The 17,440-nt window shown below is 46.1% G+C and overlaps 1 protein-coding gene across 1 annotated transcript in view; it reads left to right on the top strand.

Moving 5' to 3' along the window:
- The first annotated feature begins 351 nt into the window (after positions 1 to 351).
- Positions 352 to 17,440, top strand: part of MRPL42 (mitochondrial ribosomal protein L42) — a 240,256-nt gene continuing 223,167 nt past the window's right edge. The window contains exon 1 of the mRNA XM_086919285.1: positions 352 to 565. Coding sequence (XP_086775411.1) covers positions 536 to 565 — 30 coding nt within the window. The 5' untranslated portion in view covers positions 352 to 535. The remainder of the gene's footprint in view (positions 566 to 17,440) is intronic.

The following is a 17,440-nucleotide window of genomic DNA, read 5'->3' as shown; positions in this document are numbered from 1 at the left end:
ATGTATGGTTATCTAACGCTCCATCATCACTAGTAACGCTGCCGCGGGGCGGGGAGCTTAAAGTTCAATGGAAAATCACATCGTGCACATGCTTATAATTACACGCATGGGCACTAAAGCAGTAGAACACCGGGGAGCTAAAAAATACATGTAATAAGTCAAAGTGCGCGTAGTGCATGCGTATCGCATGTGTGCGGTGATACGCATACGGCAAGGGGAGCACATACATATGGCGAGCTGAAAACGACGGAACACCTGTTTGAATCGGGACCCCCTCATTTCTTGTTTTGGTTAACCATTCTTCTGCCCAGCATAAACTTTAAATTGTTTCTCGTAGTGTCGTGATTTCTTGCTGATAAGCGGCCAAAGTTCACCTAAGTTTATGAGGTACAGCAAACTGCTCGGAAAACTCTATTTCCCGGCATTACACGGGGAATTTAGTGACGACGTTGAGCGGAAGTTGTAGAGCCGGGCTTCCACTTCTGCGCGAGATCACAGAAGAGGCAGAGGAGTCGGAGTTCTGTATTGAGGCAAGATGGCAGGGCTGGCCCGCAGGGTCACCAAGGTGAGGCGCGGCTCCTGGGCACGGAGTGGAATTGTAGGGGGTGTAGTGGTTAGCTCAGTCGTAGCATTGCAAGAAAAGAGATCTGGGCTGCTTCCTCTGCGTACGGGAGGTTAGTTGACCGAAGGAGGAGATGGGTTTGAGGTTGGAATCTACATAGATCCCATCCCAATGCAATATGGCGGTGCAGCAGGACTTCGAAATGAGGGGAGGAAGTGGTCATTGGTCGGGGCTCTGAAGCCCGGAAGGTGTCTTTCATTTGTTATGGTAACACTGGCAGTGGGGTGTTACGTTGCGCAAACAGAGTTGTACACTTGGACGGTGATTGTAAAGTAGTCTAAATGCGAGAAAGAATGAGGCTGGTGTGCGCGACTCTTCTGTTTAAGATAGTTTTCATTGCTGCCAGGGTTCAGATTGCTATGTGTTACATTTTCATAATTTCAGTGTAATTATGAGTGAAATTTCAAGGACTATGAGTGTCTGCAGTAACTCCACAACAAAAGGTATACATTGATTCAATGTGGTCGAAGTGGGGGAAAAAAAGTAGGGGAACTGTGGGCGGAGATCAGGGGGCGGGAATAACCTGAGGCTTGGGTCAGTGGGCGGATACATAGGTGTGGCCAGAAAGAGCAAATCATTCTAATTTTTAGTGTTTGTTTGGCATTTCACTGCCTAGTTGCAACTTATTATGTTATTTAATTCAACCAATGGATACACATGTATTTAAGGTTTAATGAGTTATTGACATTAAAATACATTCACAAATTGGGATTCGTTCCCAATCACAGAATGTCCCAAATACGCTTAAAAGTGGAATCACAAGCCATTTGTCTCGGAGCTTTGGAGTTTCTGTCATCAGCACGTCTCCTTTTTTCCACAAGAGCAGTTCAAACATGAATGACAAACAATTATTCTACAAGTTTATACAAAGCAATATGCATTTATAGGTATATACCTATAGTACAAATAAATGCTTTTGTACAGAGGGATATGCTGTATATTTCTGTTTGCTTATGGTGGTTATGCGAGGAAGAGTCAATTCTTGGGTAGTTTTCTGAAGCTAAGGTGGCTGTCCATGGATCTTATCTTCCACTTGACAAAACTCCATCCCTCTCTGGAAAGAACATTAATCACCAGAGTTATGAGTACATTTTTATTGTTGCAGAAAATTGCTGGAGGCAGCATGTGATTTTAGAAGTATAATATACTTACGAACATGCTGCCCCCTCGCGAGTCAGTACCTCCAGGAATGGTGCACTTCTCCACCCATGGAAAACAATGTTGTTCAAAGAAAGACGAGAAAACAAAAGCAGCGCTTCACTTACAAACTCAGTAAAGTGCTGCTAATGTGTTTGGGTGAATAAAATCAATCTGGCCATTTTGACTCCACTCTAATTTTTATTGTATTGTAATTGCTTTTATATAGCATCTACTACCCCTGACGAGGCGGCAAAGCACTTTTTAGGTGTGTAGCAAGCTACTCCGGAACCCATAAAGGATTAGTGGTGAATTAGTATAGTGAAACATGAAAGTAATTTGAGTAGTGGATATATTAGTCAGTTTTTTTGGATTAAGATGGAGAGTGTAAGGATAGAAAAGGGATAGAGGTTTGCATTTATATAGCCCTTGCTACCCCTGATGGGGTGTTGAAGCACTTTTTCGGCTAGTAGCATGCTACTCCAGAACCAATAAAGGATTAGTGGTGAATTAGTATAGTGAAAAATGAAATTCATTTGAGTGGTGGATATGTTAGTCTGTTATTTGGATTGAAAAGGATAGGGGAGGGATGAAAGAGGAAAGGATTTAGAATTCTTTTTTGTTTTGGAGCTTGGAATGAGTAAAAGGGAGGTGTAGTGGGAAGAGTCAGAGGGAAAGGTTAAGAAAGGCTTGTTTTGGGGGATCGGAACAGTAAAAGAGGTATAAGATGATGCAAGGAGGCGTAATGCTGTCGAATCCCCTCCACGACTGATTGCCACACTCGTCGGGAGAAGGATTACTTTTCTAACCACAGGACTGGATCCTGGATTCAGTCTCGGGACCTAAGTTGTAAACAGTTAAGTAAAAGCGTTTTGGCTACAGTTGTAATTTTTAAAGAATATAAATGTATTTTCAAAGTTGACATAAACTTTTCAGTGAAAAACTAGCAATGTTATCCTATGGAAGGAAATTCAAGTCACAGGTGAAGTAGGTTCTCGTTACTTTTGTAATCCAGTACTGGACTCCTAGGTTCAGCACTGGGACCTCTACCTAAGACAGGTCAGTATTTACGTTTCAGTATTTGGTACGATTTTTAAAGAATATTTGTAGTTTGCAAAAATCAACACTTAGAAGAAATTTCATAGAAAAACAGTCAATGTTTTCCTATGGAAGAAAATGCAGGTATCTGGTAAGTACAGTTAAGATTACTTTTGCGGTTCAGTACTGGGCTAAAAGGTACAGTACTGGCTTCTCTCCTGAGCACAGGTGAGTATTTCGGAATTCGTTACTAGGCTGATTTTAGATTAATATTTTAAAGTTTCAAAACTCCACACTTCGAAGAAATTTCAGTGAAAACCAGTCAATGTTAGCCTATAGAAGGAAAGTGAGTTATCTGCTTTTAGGTAAGTACCCCACTGGGGCAGTCAAGGTAGTGGGAATAGACTCAGGGGTCGAAAAGGTACAGTAGTTACACCCTCAGCGGCACAGGGGCAGCCGGGTGCGGAGAGAGTAGGCCCAATGCAATCCAATGGCGGGTAGGGGGCCTTCGGTTGGTGGCTGCAAGCAGGCCACGTGGCTGTGGGAGCTGAGCTCCTGGTCTCTTACTCAGGGCAAGTGGGGGAGTAGGGTAGTTGTTGCACTTCTAGTGGCACTCGGGCGGGTGGGTGCAGAGTGCTTTTGAGCCGTCGGGCGCTCAATGTTATCCAATTGGAAAGTTAAAAAGTGAACAAAGGCTGCAGGCTCAGGACGGAATTTCTTCAGGTTCAACCACCACTTCGAGAGGTAAGTTGGGATCTTGGAGAAGAGGTAGGCACCCCAAAGGAAGGTGCAGGGAGCCCCAGGGCGCAGGGCGCAGGGTGCAGGGGTGTCTTTTGGTGTCGGGAAATCTTACCCTCGGCTGGTCGCGGTTGGAGGGGTCCCTGGTTCTGAGGCTGCAGGTGTCTGGTTCGTCGAGGAAGGTCTTTGGGCCCTGGACTTCGGGTCCCAGTCGCCGGGGGGGACGTCCTCGTGCTTTTGGGTCACTCAGGCACAGGCCAGGCTTGGCGGGTGCAGTGTTGGCTGGATTCACGGTTCGTGGCTGGCACCAGGGGTATTGCTGTTGGAGCAGAACCACTGCTCATGGGAGTCCCAGTCTTGTGGAAGGTTCAAGGCAGGCAGGTCCTCTGGGGTTGTCGAGGTTGCTGTCCACAGGAGACGCCTGAGTTTCACCAATGAGAAAACAACTACGGGGTGGCTCTAATCAGCAAGGCTGAGCCAGACTAGCAAGAAACAAAAGTGGGGTGCCAGTGCTGATATAAATAATTTAATTAAGCAAATGACCAAACAGAGCTTGAAAAATTATTCAAGAACGGGAGTTACTACTTAATAGTTTTTTATTTTGTCATTTTTAGAAAAAGGAAAACTGATAATTTTTTCATTTTTTACATCATCCAGAAAAACATGTTCAAAAAAGGACACATGGGGATTGGGGAACTGGCTACTAATCATCAGTCATACAATGTTACAGACATATCACAGACATTCAAAACTCATTCAAACCACTTGGGAAGAGGGACTACAAAAACATATGCTACAGTCTTAAAATATGTACAGTCTATACTACAAAAGAAACAAAAAGCCACAGTCTGCGACCACAGTTTTGCAAAAATAGGAAAAAATTAGTTTTATAATGTACAATCCTGTATCTTGAATTAGATCTACAAGAGAAACTTTTTAAACTGATGGGGCTTGGTAATGTACGAGCGGCTGGGAGAAATTAATTGAATGATCCTGTCGCTCTCGCAGACACAGTGTGGCAGGAGCCTACGCGTTTCGAATCCCACTGGTTTTCTTGGGATTCTCTTCAGGGCCTCATCTACACAAAGAAGAAAAAAATAAGAGGGAAGGGAAAAGACAGGTTCAGGACGCAGTTTTACAGTTTTTAATCAAACAAGTTAACAAGACCAACCATCAGGAAACCTGACTAAAGTGCCGACACACATCTCTTACATCTTACCACTGAGTGGGGATGCCGTTTTTTTGGGGGAATCGGGAGGAATCAGCGATATCAGTTGTCTGTATCTGGAATTGGAGAAACGTACATCAGAGTCAAACAGGTTCGATTATGAAGGGATGAAGTTCCTTTGGAGGTTGGAGTAACCTATACAACTACTTGCCTCATAGGTACACCATGCAGGTTATTATCTTTGAAATGGGAGCCAGGAGGGACATCAATGGATAAAAAGGTCTGAAGTTGAGTCAATCTACCTGTTTTAGGAGAGAAGAATCTTTTTTTAGACTAAGCTCAACTAGTAATTCATTCAAATGACAGCGTTTCAAATCCTGCTTACCAAGCATAAACGGTCGTCGGCATCAATACGGATGGCGGGATGGGTTTATTCATTTACAGCAGCCATCTGCATAATTAAAAATCTGGAGTTATTGGGCCGCACAGCATGACGTATTTATTAAGGTAGCATCGCGGTAAATAAGTCTCTTACCTAAGCCGGTCTAGGTCCATAGAGTAGAAGGGTAGTGCATGCCAAACAAGCGGAAAAGGATTTAAGATCTAGAAGAATAACAAAAAGCCATTCAGTGCGGGGGGAAATCATCAAAACTGATAGCAGAAGTAGCTGCAAAGTTATTAAGCTTACCGCTTTTATTGGAACTTAGAAGATGCGGCAGGTGAAGAAAGATCCATTATTTAATTACCTATAATGGAAGTTTCATACGAAAAAAGTTTAGCAGAATAGGGAGAAAAAACGTGCACTGAAACTTGGAGAATGTTTAAGGAATGAGACTCGCCGCCTTATATGTAGACGAGGGCTTTACATTATTGGAGCCATCTATCAAGTAGTAGTTGCTTTGAAGCGTAACTAAAAAACGGACGAGTGCGTGTTAACATTATACTAATATGGAAAGAGAAAATTTAGTAAAGAGAAGGGTAAGAGACCAGGAGAACCACTTACTTCACGATGTGAAACGACCGTAGGACCGCTCGCGTTCTCGTCGGCACTACTCCTCGGCGCATGCGTGTAGCAGGCCGGGGCAAAATCCTTTCGAGGTTTTATAGTGTGTGGGGGCTGGTCCCGCCTCAGAGATCAGGGCAGAAAACCGGACTGGATTAATTAGAGGCACACGGGGGCTGCTAGCGGGTCGGGATGATCCATGCGATGTTATGTGTTGGCGCACAACACATGATAAATTAAAGACGGAGTTTGAAAGCGATTCTACGCAATGTGCTAAACAGGGAAGTTGGTTATCCTGCAACAAACGGGGATATGGGTTGGAAAAAAAAGACCATACCGGATATAAATAGCATAACCAGAATGCAATTCAGTACGCTATGCTAAAGGAGACAAGGTTGCTACAGAACGGAAGTCGTTCTAAACGGGCCCAAGGTGTAGAGATAATTAAGCACCAAACTTGATGAAATATATAATGGCCTGGCAGCGTGTACAGTTTAAACTTGTTTATAAGTGGAAAGCACTCGTAATTCCAATAAGCGAGTCAAGCAGAGGTGTGTGTTAACAAAAAACACACAGAATATAAATCACAGAACCAGCGACAGATCAGCACGTGGAATTGAGGGAAAAGGCATATAGACTATGGTGGTATGTGCACCACAAAGGGTCACTGGACGGCTTTGTGGGCAGGTTTACCAGAATAGTGTGTGCCCCTCGGAGTTGGTAAGGCAAGTGTACTCGCAATTTAAAAATTTCACTCAATTCATTGAGACCAGACGTTGCTGTATCAAATTTTACAATCGGGAAGGCTTCTCTTTTGGACAGTTGTAAGTTCAGATCGCCTCCACGCGGGTCCTTTTCGATTCGCGATATCACCGTCCATCTAAGGTCTTTGATCTTGTGTTGCATTTGTGTCCAATGCTGTACCAATGGTGCATTTTCAACTTTCTTTTTTAGTCTCCATTTATGTTGAGAGATGCGTTGACGCACCTCTTGGTTGGTTTTTCCTATATACAGGAGTTGACAAGGGCATATTATGCCATAGACTACAAACTTAGTCTTGCAATTGCTAAATGCGTTGTGTTTCTAGGAGATTCCATTATGTTGGAAAAGGGAACCTTCAAATGTGGACTCACAACAAAGGCAAGTTCCACATTTGTGGTGTCCTGTTATCGGGGGCATTCCCATCATTTGACGTAATGTTGGCGGTTTTGGCGCTGGCATTGCCGCACGGACAATGTGGTTGGCAATATTATTTTCTTTCTTGAAAGCGAACAAGGGAAAGTCTTGGAGGTTCTCATCTAAGTTCTTAACCAGATGCCAATTTTGTCTTATGACCCGTTTGAGCTGGTTTGCATTGGGACAAAAAGTGGTGACACATACCTGTCGCTTTACATCAGACTTGTCTTTCCGTTCTAGTAGTGTTTCTCGTGGGGTCCACTGGGCTCTCTTCATACAGTTCCTTACTAACTTCTTAGGGTAACCCCTATCGCAAAGCTTTGATATCAATTTATCGGAATGGTAATGAAAATCTTCGTTGTACCTACAGTTTCGGCGGACCCGCAGAAACTGTCCGTAAGGGAGATTTTCTTTAAGGCTTCTGGGGTGGTTACTATCAAACATCAGGGATTTATTTCGGTCAGTAGGTTTTATGAACAACGTGGTTGCCAGTTTACCTTCTTTGGGAAAGACCTCAACATCAAGAAATGAAATTCTACTCGTGGACTGGGTTAAGCTGAATTTTATATCAGCAGTCCTGGAGTTTAGCCATTGATGGAACAGGGACAAGGTGTCACTGTCTCCTGTCCATATCATGAACACATTGTCAATAAATCGCAGCCATGCTCCGATGTATTGGTGGAATGGGTTGTTATTATGTATATAGGTGTTCTCATACATCGCCATAAAGAGAACTGCCAATTCCGGCGCGAAGGGGCAGCCCATGGCTACCCCTTTGACTTGGTAATAGAATTCTCTATTGAAGCAGAAATAATTTTTCTTCAATGCAAACGAAGCAAGATCTAACAGAAATTTGGTCGGTACTCGCATTGGGCGGGATCTCAGATCTAAAAAGTAGGACAATACCGCGACTGCTTCATCCTGGGGAATCTGTGTGTACAGGGATGTCACGTCTAAGGTGACTAGAATATCCCTGAGTTCACAGTAGTTGACATTTGCCAGTTTATTGATGAAGTCAGTGGTGTCTTGTAGGTAAGATATCACCTGGCACTTGAATTCCTTTAGGAAACAGTCTACATATTTAGCAATAGGCTCAAGCAGAGAACCACATCCTGCCACGATGGGTCTGCCTAGCGGTTGATCTTGATTTTTGTGAGTTTTGGGTAATACATAGAACATCGGGGTTTTTGGATGTTTGATTTTTAAATATTCCAGCTCTTTAGGGCCAACAAAACCTTGGTCGAATCCTTCCTGTATTATAGCAAAAAGTTCATTTTGAAGGTCAGTGGTGGGATCTTTACCTATCTTGCGATAGCAGCTGGGGTCATCAAGTTGCTTCATCACTTCAGCGGTGTAATCATTGATGTCCCACACCACTATAGCACCGCCTTTGGCGGCCTGCTTAACTATTACAGAAGTGTCATTTTTAGGTCTCGCGACCTATCGATGTGCGCAAGCGCATCGAGCGGAGCGAGAATTCAAGTGGCGAAAACATCATGAAACCAAAGGGCTTTCAGCCCCGCGGTTTTCATGCAGTTCACGTGATTAAACATGCACGCGCATCGGCAACATTTCTCAATCACCCTCCCACAGGCACGCCCCCCCACCAGGCTCTCCCGCCCCCATCAGGCTTCCCTCCTAATCCGCCGCAACATTTCTCAATCACCCTCCCACAGGCACGCCCCCCCACCAGGCTCTCCCGCCCCCATCCGGCTTCCCTCCTAATCCGCCTCCCCTCGCTCGCATTCCCGCCCCAGGCTCTCCCGCCCCCATCCAGCTTCCCTCCGCCATCTGCCTGCCACATTAGAGCTGCGGACGCCTCAATCTCCTCCCACCTCGCATGGCCGTCCTTTCTGCCCGCCAGCACTTCAGTTCCGCCCTGTCTAAACCATGCCTCCTTTCTCGTCGTTGCCTCCCTCCTAAATCTTACGTGGTTGTCAGCCGTCTCTCGCCACTCTTCGTCTTTACTTTTTTGTCCTGATTGCAGCCCAGCCTCTCGCAAGCCCAGCCTCTCGCATTCCCAGGCTCTCCCGCCACCATCCGGCTTCCCTCCTAATCTGCCTGCCTCCCCTCGCTAGCATTCCCGCCCCCATTCCGGCTTTTGCTTGTCGCGTCGCTGCCTTTCACCTTCCTCATGCTGTATTACTCGCATTACTTTGAGCTTAAATTATCCACTGCTCTGCACTTTGTTTGATATACCACGAAGGCGCAGACAGACTCTCCTAAATCTTACGTGGTTGTCAGCCGTCTCTCGCCACTCTTCGTCTTTACTTTTTTGTCCTGATTGCTATCCTGAAACTCATGGATTTTGAAGTAGATAACTTTATTGTGCTTCATAGTCGAGCGTGACCTCTCTCCTCGCCAGATCACGGCCAACTGATCGGACTAGAACGTCTAGCTCTCACAGTAACAACAGAACATTAATTAACAAAGCTGTAATGAGATGTCCCGCCCCCCCACCAGGCTCTCCCACCCCCATCCGTCCTCCCTCCGCGCATCTCCCCACCAGGCTCTCCTGCCCCCATCCGGCTTTTGCTTGTTCTGCCAGAGGTTGTGGCGCCAGGAAGACCGCGTTTTTTTTTTAAATTGCTCGGGAAATCAGTGAGTTGAATTTGGGATTGAACAAGAAGCATCTCTGTTTCGTGCAGATTTGCGATCACGTTTAGCTCATCAGAGTCCTGCTTGACATCGGTTTGACTATGGTTGCCTTAACAGTTGGTATGAAATCCTGGCCCCATTGCGCGAAATAAAAACGTTCACACACGCAGCAGCGCACTGAAAAGAGCATCGATAGAAGATCTTTTCTTTCCCTGAAACGGCAGCGGTCGAAGTGTGAAAATAAAGGTATGGGATCGGGAACTATAATCTTCAATGCTTAATGGGCAGTGGGGTCCGGGTCAGTGGAGGACTGAAAAGGGCAAAATATCCTGCCATTCTTTATCTGACCTTTCGTCTGCAGCTTACGACAGATATGTGTTTCACTCGCTTGCTCAAGTGATAAATTACACCCCGTATCCGCCACACATGTAGTAGTGCAGAATCCAGTGCACTCCTGACACGCATCGCCCCGTACTCCCCATGGACATTTTATTATGCTCTTCACCACGCATCCCTTGGTGCACGCCATCTTGTTGTCTGCCGCTCCATAGCCTTGTGTGCCTCGTGCTGCTCTTGGTTATCTTTTTCTTTCACTCCTCGTGCTTGACGCATGTGTGGTAATAATATGCTGGCATACATGCAAGGGCTTACTTGTGTTTAGTTGGCCTGTGTGCATGCTCTCTGTACGTTTGTATCAGCATATGTGCCCCTATGTGTGTGCACTACACAAAAGCCACATATATTGGCTTTGTTAATGTTAATTTGCTTCGTTTTATTTTCCTCTTGTCTTTTTTTGTTACCTACATTCACATGTTCACGGACTACAGTTGTTGGAAAAGTTAAAATCACCTCGCTGATATTTTGAATTCCCTATGGCTTTTTTTCTATTCTTTTAATTAAAAATGTTCGAACTTTAGTTGCTTATGATATGAAGTGATTTTTTTTAATTAAAAACTAAAATTGCCATTTTTATTGCCCTTCTCTGTGTTGTACCGCTGAAACGACCTTCCTTCACTCCAAAGGCTAGTTGCATGTAAAGTGTTGTCTCCGTTTATCTCCCTTTTTTTAATCCATTTTCATACGACAATTTAATCACAAGCAAATGTACTGTAATATTCACTTCACTACCGGTTTGTTACCTGAGGAGTTGTCGTACATCTTTCCGTCCCAAACTACTGCCTAAATTATTTTGTGCATTTTCCACATAAAAATAATAATCAATTTACCATTCGGTGTGCCAGCTGAATTTGTTTCCATTGTCTCACATACCCAACATTGACTTAAGATACTGGTTTATTTTTACAACAATAAAGATGTTCCTCGCATATTGATAAAGTACCCTGAGCAAAGTTGTATTTGCTATCTATCACTCTATTACTGCATTTGCAGCTTTTATCTCTCCTCCTCTGCGAGCTTTCCAATCGTTCCTGCCCCCCCTCCCCCATTTCATTTGTTTCCTGTCTCTTCATTGCTTGCCCGTCCCCCAAACCCTGTGCCTTGCTACGGTTTTCAGACTGCCGATTCTGCTGTGAAACCACTGTTTTGCCCTGCCTGTGTTTATGCTGCATGAGTTGTTTCTAACCCTGCAACAACCTTAATTGCTGGGGGTTATATACAAGGGTATGGTCGGTGCTTAGGGGCTACATGTCTGTGGCCAGCTCACCATGATTAAAAAAAATAAATATTCATTAAAAGGGAAATCACCCACGCAAGCCCACTATCACCCACGCAACACCACACTCACCCACGCAACGCCACTCACCCACGCAACGCCACTCACCCACACAACCCCACTCACCCACGCTACGCCACTCACCCACGCTACGCCACTCACCCACGCTACGCCACTCACCCACGCTACGCCACTCACACACGCAACGCCACTCACACACGCAACGCCACTCACGTTGCCAATAGGTCTCGCAGTAGGAAAGTTGGAGCCATTACAATTGCAAATAACAATGCCTTTTATTTCTTTTTCATTTTAAAAACATAAAGGGCTTTTTCATTTACAAAACCAATAGCTCCAACTTTCCTACTGCGAGACCTATTGGCAACGCCAGTGCTTGTTTAAGTTGTTTAATGCAGTCATCTGCTTTTTAGTGGTATTGAATTTCACAAACTTTTTTTGTTTTTCCATGGCTGAAATAGCAGAGAGGACACTTTTCTCAAAGGTTACAAGTTCTTTCGGAATTTTGTTAGAAGGGGGACAGAACATGGATCTATTTCTTAAACCGGTGACTTCCGTTGGATTTTGAATCGGGGTGCCGCTAAAGAAGAGAGTAAGTCGCAATTTTCTACAGAATTCAATGAACTCAGATTTCATTTGAACAAAATCAGTTCTTTTAGATGGAACAAATGATAAACCCTTAGCTAAGATACTTTCTTCTTCTTGTGTGAGTATCTTCTTAGAGAGGTTGAAAATTGGTGACGCTTTTAGTTCTTGTAGTGCTGGCGTCGTGTTTTCATTTCCCATGGGATTGTGTATCTCACCCTGCATCTGGGGCGCGTCTGGCCTCTCGCTAAAAAATGAGGATTGGATGATTGATTCTGCTGTTGTTGGTTAGTATTCCAGTTGTTCCGATTTCTGTTTGGGCGATTATAGTTCCCACTGGTGTCACTATCTGTCCCTGAAGATGACTTATCTGAAAAAGAAATGAACTGTTTCCGCGACCTGCCTTGGTTGTCTGGGAGAAAGCGTCGTGATTCTGCTTTTGAGTAAAAGTCTACCTGATGGTATGGATATATGTTTTCCAATGAGAAGCTTTTTTTATCTTTCTCGAATTGGTTACTTTTTTGTGTTATAGTAAAGTCTTTAAACTCTTGAATCTCTTTCGCTACCTTGTCTAGCAATGCTTTGGCATCTGCTATGGTAGGGTTAGTGCTGATTTCAGCCTCTAATTTGGCAATTTCTGCAAGTTCCTCCTTGGAAATTCTTACCGCAGTTTCAACAGTCAGGACCATAAGGTCTCTGCTGCATTTGGTTTCTATTAAAGAAAAACCTTTTTTTAAAGATTGGGTCTTCTGTAAAAATTACTGGTATATTTTTTATCTGTAACCCACCTGGAATGGTGCCTTCTCTAAGATGTTGTAATAAGAAATGCCCGTGGAGATCTGTCCTAATTTGTTTCTTTTTTAGACGGAGCAGCTTCTCAGCTTCATTGGACGATGTCGCTGTCTCGCTCAGGGTAACTGAAGAGAATATGGGAGGGTCACTAAGCAAGTTCCTGATGTGGTCTTCGGTATATGCAAAAGTGTTCTTTTCTGCCATTACTCAAAAGACAGAATAAAGAAAGGAAAAGTAAAAATGGAATAATGACAAAGACACAAAAATCACAATGCAACAACTAACTGCTTGATGCGGGAAGGGGAAATTGATTCGTCCTTCACTTCAAAATGAATGAAGCATACAAAATACCTCGCGGGCAAGCGCCCGCTATTATAATGAGAAAACAACTACGGGGTGGCTCTAATCAGCAAGGCTGAGCCAGACTAGCAAGAAACAAAAGTGGGGTGCCAGTGCTGATATAAATAATTTAATTAAGCAAATGACCAAACAGAGCTTGAAAAATTATTCAAGAACGGGAGTTACTACTTAATAGTTTTTTATTTTGTCATTTTTAGAAAAAGGAAAACTTATAATTTTTTCATTTTTTACATCATCCAGAAAAGCATGTTCAAAAAAGGACACACGGGGATTGAAGAACTGGCTACTAATCATCAGTCATACAATGTTACAGACATATCACAGACATTCAAAACTCATTCAAACCACTTGGGAAGAGGGACTACAAAAACATGTGCTACAGTCTTAAAATACGTACAGTCTATACTACAAAAGAAACAAAAAGCCACAGTCTGCAACCACAGTTTTGCAAAAATAGGAAAAAAATAGTTTTATAATGTACAATCCTGTATCTTGAATTAGATCTACAAGAGAAACTTTTTAAACTGATGGGGCTTGGTAATGTACGAGCGGCTGGGAGAAATTAATTGAATGATCCTGTCGCTCTCGCAGACACAGTGTGGCAGGAGCCTACGCGTTTCGAATCCCACTGGTTTTTTTGGGATTCTCTTCAGGGCCTCATGTAGTATCTACATAAAGAAGAAAAAAATAAGAGGGAAGGGAAAAGACAGGTTCAGGACGCAGATTTACAGTTTTTAATCAAACAAGTTAACAAGACCAACCATCAGGAAACCTGACTAAAGTGCCGACACACATCTCTTACATCTTACCACTGAGTGGGGATGCCGGTTTTTTGGGGGAATCGGGAGGAATCGGCGATATCAGTTGTCTGTATCTGGAATTGGAGAAACATACATCAGAGCCAAACAGGTTCACAAAAGCAGGTTCAAGGATCAACAGGCTTGTAGGGTTCTGGGGCAAAGTCAGTGGGCGTCGTCCTTTTGTTAGCAGCTGCGCGGCAGGTCTTCTTGGTTCTTGGTATTCTTGGTTCTTGGTCTTCTCGTTGTTGCAATTGGGATCTGAGGAAGGAAGGTTCAGGGTGCCCCTAAATACTAAATTAAGGGGCGTTACAGGTAGGGGAAGGGCAGGGACCAATGGTTCCCTGTCCTGGGGTGGGTACACCCCCTAGCCTGCTCCTCTCCTGTGGGAGGGGGGCAGGAGCCTAGCTGTGATTGGGCAGGCCTCCCCATCATCAGGATGGCCGGAGCCCGGGGTCGTGCTTCACCTTGCCTCTCCCACCTCTCCTTTCCCACCTGAGGGGTGGAGTTGGCACATGCTGGCACACCCCCCTTCCTGACGTAGGGTTTCCCGCCAGTCTTCCCACCAGAGTGGGGGTCAGAACCGGTGGGGACCAGTTGCTGAGTACAGCAAATGGTCTGGAGAAGCTCCCAAGGGCGGAATGCATTTGAACCTTCCCTAGCCCATCCTGGGGGAGGAGGCTTGGCACCTCGTCCCAGGATGTGCATTGTTGCACGCCCAGGAAAGCGGGGGCTCTCCACCCATGGGTCCAGCAACATGTCTGCTGTGTGGCAGCCTAGGCAGCCCCTCAGACAAGACGTGGAATGTAGGGTAGGTTTCAGGGGGCATCTCTAAGATGCCCTCTGTAGTGCATTTCACATAAATCCCACACTGGCATCAGTGTGGGTTTAATGTGCTGAGAAGTTTGATATCAAACTTGTCAGTCGTCAGTGTAGCCATTATGGTGCTGTTGAGTTCGTAATGACAATATCCAAGCACCATATACTCTTAATGGCATCACTGCACTCAGTGCCCAGGAATGGCCCTTGGTACTGTAGGGGCATAGGGCTCATGCACCTGTGCCCACACCACTGGCATAGGACACCCAGCTAGAGGGGTGGCTGATGTATTCCAGGGCAGTGGGGTTTGTTAGCATGGCACACAGGGATGTGTGCCATGTCAACGCTTTGCTTTAGTTCTGTACTTAGACATTCAGCCTGCAAAGGCAGTGTGTGGACGTCAGGGTACATGACCCCTAAGGGTGGCACAATAAGTGCTGCAGCCCTTAGGGATCTTCTCTGGTCACCATGCCCTGGGTACCTAGGGTCCCATTTACTAGGGGCAGACAGGTTGCCAGAGATGCCAATTGGGTTTTAGTTTCAACACAGTTTTAGGGAAGGAACGTAGACCCTGGGCACCTGGTTGGCAGGAGCCCAGGGCACACTCAGTCAAAGCACATCAACAGTTCAGCAAAAAGTGGGGGCATGCCAATGCAAGAAAGATGGCACTTTCTCACAATAGCAAGCATCGTTTGTATTCTTGATTTGTCAACTTTTTGTTTCATTATCCTTCCTCATACTATACCTTAATTGTAAGCCAGGACCAGCTGCAGGAGGAGCTTCAGAAAGAGGCATGCTTAAAAAAAAAAGTCGTATTTCTGGAGAGAGAAGAGAAGAGGACTAAAAATATAAATGTTTCTGGATATAATCCAGTGACAACAAACGTGCAAATGAGATTATCGGAATTCCCCACTTAATTCACAGTACAAACACTTTGTGTTAAATGGTGTGCCCATCACCGAGCACCAAATACCTGGAAATTGGAAAAAGAAATGTAGTAGACTTCTTTCTTCAGGTGTGCCTGTCACCAATCAATCAAGAGTATTTGTAAAGCGCGCTACTCACCCGCTAGGGTCTCAAGGCGCTGGGGGTGGGGGGGCTGCTACTGCTCGAAAAGCCAGGTCTTGAGTTGCTTCCTGAAGGAGAGATGGTCCTGGGTGAGTTGTAGGTAGGTGGGGGTGTTCCAGGTCTTGGCCGCCAGGTAGGTGAAGGATCTTCCGGTGGTGGTTCTGCGGATCCGTGGGACGGTGGCGAGGGCGAAGCTGGCGGAGCGGAGCTGGCAGGTTGGTGTGTAGAACGTGAGGCGGTTGTTGAGGTATTCGGGGCCCAAGTCGTGAAGAGCCTTGTGTGCGTGGGTGAGGAGTCTGAACGTGATCCTTTTGCTGACGGGGAGCCAGTGCAGGTCCCTCAGGTGGGCGGAGATGTGGCTGTGTCGGGGGATGTCCAAGACTAGTCGTGCTGAGGCCTTCTGGATGCGCTGGAGTCTTTTCTGTAGTTTGGCGGTGGTCCCAGCGTAGAGGGCGCTCCGTAGTCCAGACGGCTGGTGACTAGGGCCTGGGTGACCGTTTTCCTGGTTCCAGTGGGGATCCAGCGGAAGATCTTACGGAGCATGCGGAGAGTGTTGAAGCAGGAGGAGGTAACAGCGTTAACTTGCTTGGCCATCGTGAGGGAGGAGTCCAGGATGAAGCCCAGGTTGCGTCCGTGGGCTTGGGTGGGGGGCCCAGAGCAGGGGGCCACCAGGATTTGTCCCAGGCGGAGATGGATGGGCCGAGGATGAAGACCTCCGTCTTGTCTGAGTTCAGTTTCAGGCAGCTGAGCTTCATCCAGTCTGCGATTGTCTTTCATTCCGTCCAGGAAGCTGGCTCTGGCGGAGGTGGGGTCGTTGGTGAGGGAGAGGATCAGTTTGGTATCGTTGGCGTAGGAGGTGATGTTGAGGTTGTTCTTGCGTGCAATGGCTGCGAGGGGGGCTCATGTAGACGTTGAAGAGGGTGGGGCTGAGTGAGGAGCCTTGAGGTACGCCGCAGATGATCTTGGTGGCTTCTGCGAGGAAGGGCGGGAGACGGACTCTTTGGGTTCTGTCGGAGAGGAAGGAGGTGATCCATTCCAGGGCCTTTCCTTGGATCCCGGCGTGGCGGAGGTGGGTTGTCAGGGTGCGGTGGCAGACCGTGTCGAACGCAGCCGAAAGGTCGAGCAGGATGAGGGCGGCGGTTTCTCCGTTGTCCAGTAGGGTCCGGATGTCGTCGGTGGCCGCAATGAGGGCCGTCTTGGTGCTGTGGTTCAATCGTAATCCGGACTGCGATGGGTTGAGGGAGCTGTTCGTCTCCAGGAAGGCTGTCAGCTGTTTGTTGACGATTTTCTCGATGACTTTTGCAGGGAAGGGGAGGAGCGAGATGGGGCGGAAGTTCTTGAGGTCGGAGGGGTCTGCTGTGGGTTTTTTCAGGAGGGCGCTGATTTCTGCGTGCTTCCAGCTCTCCGGGAAGGTGGTGGATATGAAGGAGTTGTTGATGTCCCGAAGTTTGGGTGCGATGATGGAGTCGGCTTTGTTGAAGATGTGGTGTGGGCAGGGATCGGCTGGGGAGCCCGAGTGGATGGTGTTAATCGTGTGGGTGGTATCTTCCGTGCTGACCTGAGTCCAGGCGCACATGGTGGTGGTGTGGGGTGTAGGTTCGGTGGTGGGGTACGTGTTCTGAGCGCCAAAGTTGTCGTGTATGTCGACGATCTTACGGTGAAAAAAGGTGGCCAGAGAGTTGCAGAGGTCTTGAGAAGGCGTGATGTCGTTGTTGCTGGCGTTGGGGTTGGAGAGCTCTTTCACGACGTTGAAGAGTTCCTTGCTGTTGTGGGTGTTGTTGTCCAGTCGTTCTCTGAAGTATGACCTTTTGGTGGTGCGGATCAGCTGGTGGTGTTTGCGGGTGGCGTT

This window comes from Lissotriton vulgaris, chromosome 1_1, assembly GCF_964263255.1.
Source record: "Lissotriton vulgaris chromosome 1_1, aLisVul1.2, whole genome shotgun sequence".
NCBI lineage: Eukaryota > Metazoa > Chordata > Amphibia > Caudata > Salamandridae > Lissotriton > Lissotriton vulgaris.
Note: the sequence above shows the minus strand (reverse complement) of the source record. Positions and strands in the feature narration are given on the sequence as shown.